At 72.3% G+C, this 10837-nt stretch overlaps 1 protein-coding gene across 1 annotated transcript; it reads left to right on the forward strand.

Annotated features, from left to right (window-relative positions):
* Positions 1-793: 793 nt before the first annotated feature.
* FGFRL1 (fibroblast growth factor receptor like 1) lies at positions 794-10782 on the forward strand. Its single transcript, XM_037530170.2, has 6 exons — positions 794-876; positions 6214-6486; positions 7538-7618; positions 7700-7981; positions 8585-8938; positions 9026-10782. The coding sequence occupies exons 1-6, from the start codon at positions 798-800 to the stop codon at positions 9472-9474; spliced, it is 1518 nt and encodes a 505-aa protein (XP_037386067.1). The 5' UTR covers positions 794-797; the 3' UTR covers positions 9475-10782.
* Positions 10783-10837: the final 55 nt, after the last annotated feature.

Consider the following 10837-nt stretch of genomic DNA (forward strand, 5'->3'; position numbering starts at 1 on the left):
GGCCCGGAGCGCGGCGGGCGGGGCGGGCGCCGGGTTGGAGGAAAGTTCGGGCCGGGGCGGGCCGGGGCGCGCCGATTGGCGGGAAGTTGCGCCGGGGCGGGGCGCGCGGCGGGCTCGGCGCTCGCTCCGGGAGTTGACAAAGCCCCGCAGGGAAGGACGCCTCGCGGCGCGGCGCCCCGGGCCCCTCGCCCCGCCGCCCCGGGACCCCGGCCCCGGCCCGCCGCCCCGCGCCGCCGCGCGCCCCGCCCCGACCCCGGCGCCGGCCCGAGCCGCCCGCGCCAGGCAGCGCCGCCCGTCCCCGTCCCCGTCCCCGTCCCCGTCCCCGTCCCGAGGCCGGGCCCGGGGGCGCGGGGCGGCGGGGCGGCGCCCGGGGCGCGATGACCGCGGGGCGCCCCCGCGGGCCCGGCCCTGAGCCGTCGCCCCCAGCTCCGCGAGGTGAGACCGGGGGCCGGGGCGCGCCGGGGCGCGGGGGGCCGGGCCGGCCCGGGGGGCGCCGCGCCCCGGCCCGCGCCCCGCCCGCCCGCCCCACGTGGCCCGGCGCAAATCTGTCGGCTCGTGGCGCAGGCGGTTGCCCGGGGGCCCCGGGCCGGGCGCCCCGCGGGCAGGGCCCGAGCCCCGCGCCGGGAGCCCGGACGGCGCGCGGGGCGGGCGCCGGCCATCAGGGTGAGCTCTTTGTCTGCTTTGACGCCCAGGCTGCGCCCGCGCCGCCGCCTCCGCCCCGAGCGCGCGCGGGGGGCCGGCGGGGGGCCCGCGGCCCGCGCCCCGCCCGCCCGCGCCGCGCCAGGCCCGCCGGCGAGATGACGCCGCGCCCCGCGCTGCTGCTGCTGCTGCCGCCGCTGCTCCTGGGGGCGCTCCCGCCGGCCGCCGCCGCCCGAGGTGAGTCCTGGCGCCCGGCCGCGCCGGCGCCGCCCCTTCCCGCGGCCCTGAACCCTGCCCCGGTGCCCGCGCCCGCCCGGCGCCCGCCGCCCCCCCGCGCCGCGCTCCCCGCGGCCCCGCGCCGGGCGTTGCAGCGCACCAGGAGCCGCCCCCGCTGGCCGGCGCCGTGGGCACAGGCCCTGCCCCTGCCCTGCCCCTGCCCCTGCCCCTGCGCACACGCTCGCTGGCACCTCGCTGGCCCGCGGCGCGGGCAGCTGGGCCCCTGCGGACTCCTGGGAGTGGGCTGTCGGCCCGGTTGGCCCAGTTGGAGCCCTGGGAGCCCACGGAGACCCCAGGGACAGCCAGGGTGGGGTGTGGGGCCGGGGGCTCTTTGGGCGCCCGCTGCTGTGCCCAGCCCTGGACCCTGGGCCTTCCCACCCCCAGAGGGGACGGGCTGGGTCCCCAGCGCATGGCACCACCTGGGAGATGCGGGTCTCCTTCAGGGCAGCCCCGAGGACCACCCTCTTCAGGACTGGCCACAGCAGGCCTGGGTGCGCCCACCACCCCATCCAGGTGGGCAGGTCTGGGGCCTCCTGTGGGCTGGGCAGCCCAGCCCAGGGAGCGGCGGCGGCAGAGGCTGGCGGAGGCGGGTGATGCGAGCCCCGTCCGTCCCCTGCCCACGTGCCCCGTCTGGCCTCCTCAGCGAGGCGGCCCGTGACCAGGCCAGCCCTTTGGGTGTGTCCCTCACCCTGTCCACCAGTCCTCTGAGGCTTCGCCCTCCCCCGCCCGCGGCGGGCGCACGAGTCCATCCTGGCCTTATATGGCCACATTCGGGTGTTGGTGGCGGGCGGTGGCCCAGGTGGGCCTCATGCCCGGCACCCCCTCTGCCCTGCCAGGACTGGCCGCCCGGCCCAAGGCTGGGGGCTGCCCGGTGTGGCCCGGCCGGGTGCTTGTGCCAGCTGCGGGCGCTTGTGCCAGCCCCGTAAGCCCCAGGGCTTTGATCCCCCTTTTATCTGCTCGGACCACCCCCCCCATCCTGCTGCACCTGCCGGCCCGCCACCCTGGTGGGAGAGGTTGGAGGTGGCCTCTGGCCTGATGAGGCGGGAGCTGTGGCCGAGGGGAGGTTGCGCCGGGCTGTGGACGGTGGCGGTGCGCTGGCCGGCCTGGCACTGGGGACCCCACATTTCCCCGGCATGCCTGGGCCCTGCCTGGTGTCCGGCAGGGCTGGCAGCAGGAGAGAGCCGGCACCACCGCCCGGGGCAAGGTTCTCCATGGCTTTCCCAGCCTGGACTTGGAAGTTGCCTGGATGCTTCTTGCCCGGGGTGGACGGAAGCGGGCCTGGCTGGCCGGGGCTGGGGCTGCTCTCAGTGTGACCGGTGCAAGCCCCCGTCTCACCCCACACTCATGACACCAGCTTCCCCCTAGCTCCCCACTTGCGCTTGGTCCTTGCTGTGGATGCCGGGGTGGGGGGCGGGCCCTTCGCAAACCAGCTTGCCGGGCGGTTCTGAGGAGGCCGCGCTTGCAGGCTCCGGGGTGGTGGTGGCCGGGCTCGCGGAGCCAGCCCGAGGTCACCCTGTCCGTGTGCTGGGCTGCGGTGTGTCCGGTGGAGCTGAGCGAGCACTGCCCAGGGCTAGGCGCCAGGGCCGGTGCTCAGGCTGTGCAAGCCGGTGGGGGTGGGGTGGGTGGGTGGCCCTGGCCCAGTGTGCGCCGTCCACTGGGCCGCAGGCCACCCCAGGGCCCTCTGGGCAGTGGCTGGCCAGTGCTCGGCCTGCTAGCTGGCGGGCGCTGGAGGTGGGGATGCGGGCCAGCGCCCCATTGATGTCTGGGGCTGCTCCTGGAAGCGAAAATAAATCACTGTCCGGGGGGAGGGGACTGCGAACAAAGTCGCCTTTGGCTGGGCCTGGAAACCCACGGGCTCCGCGGCCATTGTGCCCCATCAATGGGCCTCTCAGAGCCGCCTTCCAGCCCCGCCAGCCGCTGCGCTCCCCACCCTCCAAGGGGAAATGTTGGTTTTTCCCCAGCAGCGCCTCCGGCTCACCGGGCCCTGCCTCCGCCAGCCTCCCGTCCTGGGGCCACCCCTCTGGAGGCGCCCCTGCTCGTGCTGGCCCTCCTGACTGTCCTGCGCCCCACACTCCACCACCAGGGCGGCCCCGGGCACAGGGCCCCAGCCAGACCACCGCCCCGCCCGGCCCGCCCGGCCCGCCCTCCCGGTGCTGCGCCTGCAGCCGCACAACTCTGCCCAGGGTCACGGCGTTCCTGGCGAGGCGGGGCCGGCCGGCTGTGCTCAGGCCCCAGGAGGGCCGGGCCGTGTCCTGGCCACTTCCCTGGGGCAGCGGCCGGGAGTCCACGGTGCCAGAGCCAGGGAGGTGGAGTGGGGTCACCATGGGGCTCACGGGGCTGGGCTGGGGCTGAGCCTGAGTTGGGGCCGGGCTGGCCAGGAAGCTGCTCGGGCTGGGGGGAGGAGGAAAGGGAGGGGAGCCCCCTGGGGTCCTGGGGCCTCGGCCAGCCCCTGCCCCCACTGAATGGCTGCTGGAAGGGGTCCTGCGCCCCTCACGCCACACGCTGGCCTCCGGGCCCCCAGCGTGGGCGTGGCTTCCCGCTGTGGCCCCGCCCCAGGGGCGTGGCTAGGTGGTGGCCGGCGGGGACATGGACACCTGGCCTGGGTGTCTGCCTGTCCTGACATCTGGCCTCCTGCCCATTGTTCCCGCCCCAATGCGTCCTGACCACATGCCCTCGGTGGTGCCCAGAGCGGGGCCAAGGAGCCAGGCTCTCGGTGGTCAGGGCCCAGTGCTGGCGGGCAGCAGGGCCACGGTGGACACAACCCTCTCAGCTGGGGTGGGTGGGCTGGACCCCCTGGGGAGGCCATTCAGAGGACCCAGGCTTTGGCGGGTGGGGTGGGGGTGGGGCGGGGGTGGGCAATTGGGGGACTGGTCAGCTTGGAACCCAGGGGTGTGGCGGGATCCAAGCCCCTGGTGTGTCCATGTGGCGGGCCTGGCGCTGCCTGATGCCCATGTGTCTGGGCCAGGCCAGGAGGGACTGGACCGGTCTACGAGGCCCCCTGCTGAAGGCTCCGCTGGTGAGGGGGCAGCAGCTGCTGGGCAGGGGGTGGGTTGGACGCTGGGGCCGGCTTGTGTGGTGGGTCAGCCTGTCTCTTTGCTGTGCCCAGAGTGGCCTGGTTTCTGGGGCAACCACTCGCCCTGCGGGTCCTACCAGTTCCTCCAGGATCCACGGGGCCACCCGGCCAGCTGGTGACCAGGAGCCGGCACCAGGCACATGTGTGAGGGGCCACCCACAGCAGGCTGAGGGGTACTCTGTGCCCCCCAGGAGCCTCTCCTCTTCCCCAGCCTCTGTCCCCTCTGGTCTTCCCGGCACAACCCCTGCTGGGGCCCAGGGGACACACAGGCTCCCTCCCCAGGTGTGCCAGCTGGCCCCTCCGCCACCCTCTGGCAGGCCCCAGCCGCCCGGTGTGGTCTGCCGCCTGCTCAAGGACCCCTCTGGGCTGGTGGGGCCGGCCGGGACTGGGTGGGCCCTCCAGGTGGAGGTGGGAGTGTGGCCTCAGGCAGCCCCCTGGGGCCTCCCGGCCACCCTCTTGCAGGGGGTGGGGAGAAGGGGGTGATTCCCCTGGCCCACCACCGGGCGCCCAGCACCCCAGGCCCATGCCCCATGCCCTTCACCACAGCGTCCTTGCGGTCAAGCACTCCTCCTGGCTGTGACGGGAGTGTGGGGGCTGGGGCCTCCTGGGGGGGACTGGGGTGGGCCAGGCGCTCTGCAGTCAGCCCTCCCTCTGTCACCCTGGCCCGCGCCTGCCTCGGGTTCCGGGCTGAGTGGGAGCACTCCTGTCCAGGGTGGACGTGGGGCTGGGTTCCCCAGGCCGAGCGCAATGCGTGACTGTCTCCCCAGCCGCCAAAGCCTCCAGGTCCGGGGCCCGGGCCTCCTGCTGGTGGCCTGCTGGGTCTCTGCAGAGGGCAGGGACCTGCCGGGTCACCGTTGGGTCCGTAGAGCCAGGTGGGGGCAGGGCCGGCCGCTGGGGGCGGGGGCTGTTTGCTTTTGGATAAGGCTGGCTCCAGTCGGCCCAGCCGCCTGCCTGGCCCCCACGCTGCTCACAGGCGACCCTTGGCCAGGCTTCCGGCCATCTGGCTGTCTCTAGGCCCTGTTCCTCCTCTGCAGGGACCGAGGTGGGCGTCCCGCCCCAGGGTCTGCATCCAGCCCCTGGTGGCCACTCTCCCTAGCGCTCTGCCTGGGTGGGGACAGGGCCTGGGGGCCTGTCCAGGCAGCTCTGGGAGGCCGGGGAGCTTGCTCCTGCCCTGCTGCAGACGTCTGCGTGTACACTTGTGCATCGGGAGCGGGTGCATGTGCGGGAGGCGTGGGTCAGCTGGGCATGGTCTTGCCTACTGGGGCAGTGGGTCCAGGCCTGGGGGCCCTCCCTGAGCAGTGCTCAGCAGCCCGGTCACCGTGCAGCTGGGCACCCTCAGGGCCCTGCTGATGGCGAAGTGACCGGGGGAGGTGGGCCGTCCTCAGCTGCTGCCCTCCAGGAGGGGGACAGCTACGGGCAGATGACCCAGAGGCGGGGGCTGTCAGAGCAGAAAACAGGAGGGGCCCTGACAGCCTGGGGTGGGCTCACACCCCGGGGCTTGGAGAGGGCAGGCCCCTCCCCCCGCCCAGTGCCTCAGCTGGTGTCCAGAGCAGGCCAGGGCCCCAGGAGCAGCGCGGGGTGTGTCCTCCGGTGCCCACGCAGCGGGTGGGAGGGAAGCTGCAGCTCAAGAGCGAGGAGCTGGCCAGGTGAATGCTACGCTGGCCAGCGGGTAGGTGTAGGCTGGCCCCGGGGCCATGTGGGCAGTGCCTCCCGCAACCAGCCGAGGGGCCCTGGGAGCTGGGTCCGCCCAGCCCCCGGCCTTGCCCCACATCCCTGCCGGTCACCTTGCGGCCCTGACGGGCCACCACCCGGGCTCCAGCCACAGCAGGGCGGGGCCGAGGTCCTGAGGCCGCTCCCCTCTGACGCCTGTGGGCCCTTCCCTGCTGCCTTTCACTCCCCACCCTGGTGCCCCCAGGCCTGGTCGTGCCTCACCCCCGCATGCGCCCCCAGACTTGGGCCTGGGCAGTGGGCAGCAGGCCTCTGGCTGGACAGGAGCCCTGTGCCGGGACCTGCCGGGCTCAGCTACCTCTGACGGCAGTGCCTCAGGGTTGTGGCCTTCCGCTTCGGACGCCTGGGGCTGCATGGCGGGACACAGGCCCTCCCCAGCCCTCTGCGCCGGCCGGCACTGCTCAGGGCACGGGGCCTCTGCTGGCCAGGGCTCGCGTCTGCTCCTGCGTGGGCCCAGCGGGTGTCCGGCCGCTGCCCTGATGCGGCGTCTCCCCCAGGTCCCCCAAGGATGGCAGACAAGGTGAGCCCACGGCAGGTGGCCCGGCTGGGCCGCACCGTGCGGCTGCAGTGCCCAGTGGAGGGGGACCCGCCGCCGCTGACCATGTGGACCAAGGACGGCCGCACCATCCACGGCGGCTGGAGCCGCTTCCGCGTGCAGCCGCAGGGGCTGAAGGTGAAGGAGGTGGAGCGGGAGGACGCGGGCGCCTACGTGTGCAAGGCCACCAACGGCTTCGGCAGCCTCAGCGTCAACTACACCCTGGTCGTCATGGGTCAGTGAGGCCGCGGGCACGGGGGCCGGACCCTGGCGGGCGGGCGGGAGGGCCTCCCTGCACAGCCCCGCCCCCGCCTGCGCCCGGTGGCCGCCCCTGCCCGCAGGCCCTGCTCCTGCGGCTCTGTGATGGGGCCAGGACTGGCGGGGGCGGGTGGGGATGCGGGCAGGGGCTCGCTGAAGGGCAAGGGCGGGCGGCAGGGCTGGGTGTCGCCCTGACTTTGAGGCTCAGGTTTCAGAGTCCAGAGGGACCGGGAGCGAGGGGCCTTCTGTTCTCTTCTGCTTCTGAGGCCCAGCTTGGGCAGCAGCGGGGTTCCCAGTGACACCCCTCCTCTTGGCCCCAGGCAGTGGCGCCCCACACCCAGTGGCTCGGGGGCCCAGGGTGGGGCACTGGTGTCGCACTCAGATGTGGGTCCCTCGGGGCTGGGGAGGGTGGTCTCTGAGACGGGCGGCGCCGGTGGGGGCTGAGCAGCGGCCATGGATTGGGGGCCCAGCTGGGGGCCTGCGGCCAGGCTGGCCCACCTCTTGCAGGCGGGAGTCTGGAGGCCCCTCTCCGGGTCGGCAGTCCTGGGCTGGGGGCGGGGCCGTGGCGGGCAGGGCCATTTCGTGCCCCACCCCGGGACTACCCGCTCAGCCCCAGGCCTTTGGGGTGGGGATGGGAGGCCAGTGGGGTCCCCACGTCCTCCAGGGCGGACGAGCACGGAATGTGAGCCAGGCGTCCTCGCCAGGCCCTCGGCCCCTTGATGCGGGTTAGGGTTACCGCAGCTGCCGGCCGGCCCCCCTCCCGGGCCGCAGACCCCTGGAGCCAGGTGGGGCCAGCCCCGCGGTCCCTCACAGGCCTGTCCGGTCACCTGCGCCCAGGGCGAGGGCCGGCGGGCAGCCCCAGCTGTCTCTGGGGTCTGAGGCGGTGCTACCCCCCACCCCCCGCCTGTATGTTCTAGAGTTTTCTCAGCTGGGCCTGGGAACCAGCTGGGCTGGGTGGGGCTGGGGCAGGGGCCGGGCTGGGCCTGGAGAGGGCTGCAAGCCCATCTCAAGTGCCCCCCCTTCCGCAGACGACATCAATCCTGGAAGGGAGAGCCCGGGGCAGGACGGCTCCTCCGGGGGCCCTGAGGATCCAGCCAGCGAGCAGTGGGGTGAGCGTGGGGCTGGGTCTCCCCCGCGGTCAGGTGGGGGCAGCCCTCCTGAGCCCCACTGACCCTGCCTCCCCGCCGCAGCACGGCCCCGCTTCACGCAACCCTCCAAGATGAGGCGCCGGGTGATCGCGCGGCCGGTGGGCAGTTCTGTGAGACTCAAGTGCGTGGCCAGCGGGCACCCTCGGCCGGACATCATGTGGATGAAGGATGACCAGGCCTTGACACGTCCGGAAGCTGGTGAGCACAGGAAGAAGTGGACGCTGAGCCTGAAGAACCTGCGCCCGGAGGACAGTGGCAAGTACACCTGTCGCGTGTCGAACCGGGCAGGTGCCATCAACGCCACCTACAAGGTGGACGTGATCCGTGAGTGCTGGACAAGGGCCTGGGGCAGGTGGGGGCGGGGCTGGCGGGGTGGGGCGGGGCCAGTGCACATGGGGGCGGGGCTGGTGGGGCGGGGCCAGTGCACACGGGGCGGAGCTGTCGGGGTGGGGCGGGGGCAGTGTACGTGGGGGCGGGGCTAGTGGGGCGGGGCCAGTGCGCATGGGGTGGGGCTGGTGGGGTGGGGCGGGGCCAGTGCGCATGGGGTGGGGCTGGTGGGGTGGGGCGGGGTCAGTGCACATGGGGTGGGGCTGGTGGGGCGGGGCCAGTGCACATGGGGGCGGGGCTGGTGGGGCGGGGCCAGTGCACACGGGGCGGAGCTGTCGGGGTGGGGCGGGGGCAGTGTATGTGGGGGCGGGGCTGGTGGGGCGGGGCCAGTGCGCATGGGGTGGGGCTGGTGGGGTGGGGCGGGGTCAGTGCTCATGGGGTGGGGCTGGTGGGGCGGGGTCAGTGCTCATGGGGTGGGGCTGGCGGGGCGGGGCCAGTGCGCATGGGTGGGGCTGGTGGGGCGGGGCCAGCGCACGCGGGGCGGGGCTGTCGGGTGGGCGGGGCCGGCAGCTGGCCCCGCCCACACGCTCGTCCCTGCAGAGCGGACACGCTCCAAGCCGGTGCTCACCGGCACGCACCCCGTGAACACCACCGTGGACTTTGGCGGCACCACGTCCTTCCAGTGCAAGGTGCGCAGCGACGTGAAGCCGGTGATCCAGTGGCTGAAGCGGGTGGAGTACGGGGCCGAGGGCCGCTACAACTCCACCATCGACGTGGGCGGCCAGAAGTTCGTGGTGCTGCCCACCGGGGACGTATGGTCACGGCCGGACGGCTCCTACCTCAACAAGCTGCTGATCGCGCGAGCCCGCCAGGACGACGCGGGCATGTACATCTGCCTGGGGGCCAACACCATGGGCTACAGCTTCCGCAGCGCCTTCCTCACAGTGCTGCCAGGTGTGTGGCCGGCGACGCTGGAGGCGGCCCTGGCTGGCCACCGCAGGTCACGCCCTGGGCCCACCCCTTCTCTGGTCTCTCCTGCAGATCCAAAGCCGCCAGGGCCACCCCTGGCCCCCTCATCGTCCGCCCCCAGCCTGCCGTGGCCCGTGGTCATCGGCATCCCGGCCGGCGCGGTCTTCATCCTGGGCACCGTGCTGCTGTGGCTCTGCCAGGCCAAGAAGAAGCCGTGTGCACCTGCGCCTGCCACCCCTGGGCCCGCCCACCGCCCGCCCGGGCCCGCCCCAGCCCGCGGCGCCGACAAGGACCCACTGGCGCTGCCAGCCCCGGGCGCTGCCTCTGGCACGGGGCTGTGTGAGGAGCTGCTGGCCCCGGCGGCCCCCTTGCACCTGCTGGGCCCCTGCCTGGCGGCTGGCCCCAAGCTGTACCCCAAACTATACACGGACGTGCACACGCACACGCACTCACACACACACACGCACGCGCACGTGGAGGGCAAGGCCCACGCGCAGCAGCACATCCACTTCCAGTGCTAGGGGCCACGCACAGCGGCCACACACGGGGCAGCGGGCACAGGCCAGAGGTGCGGCAGTGCCCCATGCCTTGTGTGAAGCACACACACAGGCCTGGACACACCCCCAGACTCACACAGGTGTGGGTGTGTGATGGATGCGTGTGCACAGCCGTACACCATGTGCACAGCCCCCGCGGTGGACACACAGATGCAGCCACACCAGACACGGCCACACACAGACGCGGCCACACACAGACATGGACACACACAGATGCGGACACACAGACATGGACACATAGACGTGGCCACACATAGATGCGGCCACATACAGGCGCAGACACACAGACATGGACACACAGATGCGGCCACACACAGACACGGCCACACACAGACATGGACACACACGGACACAGACACAGTCACACACCAGCTCAGGCAGACACGTGGGCATGCACATAGCACAGACGGACGCACAGCAGGGACACAGACGCGAGTGCTGTGGCTGACCCTTCCTGCCAGGACATATGGTGGACGCGTGTGGAAGGACCGGGCTGGTGACTCTGCAGTTGGCATGTCATGGTGGCTGCTTTGTGACGGGTCTGGTGGCCCCAGAGAAGGATTTCGAGGGGCTGCTGTCTCCCCCACTGCCCGGTAGGAGCCTGGGGGGGCGTCTGGCTCGGCAAACCAACACCCCCTGCCCGCGCATGTGTGCTGTCCAAGCCTTGCAGGCCGCTGGCTATTCTTGCCCACCAGGCCCGGGGTCAGGTGGCAGCTCCAGGCCCTGGCCTGCATCTAGGGCCCAGCCCCGGCCTCTGCTGCCAGAGAGGAGGGTCGTTGGTATTTATATTTAAGAAATTAAGATAATAATATTAATAATGATGAGAGGGGGGCTGGGCCATAGAGCCCTGGCCGAGCCCGGAGCCCGGGACACGCCTGGCCTGGTGGCCACACTGAATGTCCACCTTAGGGCCACTGACCCAGGGCCCAGATCTCTGTATTTTATATAGAGTTTGAGCTGAAGCTTCGTATATTTAATTTATTTTGTTAAACAAGAAAATGTGCATCTTTTTCCTCTAAGCCAGTGTTTCTGTGTGTGTCTTTGCAGCTGTGTGCGTGGCTGTGTGTGTGCACTATGTATGCAGCTGTGTGTGAACGCACCTGCTGCCAGGGCTGGGGTCCAGATTGGGGTGCAGAGCAGGCTCATTAGCACCCTGGACAGAGCAGGGTGCCCAAGTTGGGAGCTGCCTTACCTGCGGGGGCCTCCTGGCTATCCCACACCAGCATGCCCTGCCCAGTGCCCCTGGGCAAGGTCCCCTGAGAAGGGCCATGTGCTTCCCCTGCCCACCTCCCAGTGTGGTCTCGGTGGGCAGTGCTGACCTGGGGGC

This window comes from Talpa occidentalis, unplaced genomic scaffold (assembly GCF_014898055.3).
Source record: "Talpa occidentalis isolate TD23 unplaced genomic scaffold, MPIMG_talOcc4v2.1 talOcc4.6, whole genome shotgun sequence".
NCBI classification, from domain to species: domain Eukaryota; kingdom Metazoa; phylum Chordata; class Mammalia; order Eulipotyphla; family Talpidae; genus Talpa; species Talpa occidentalis.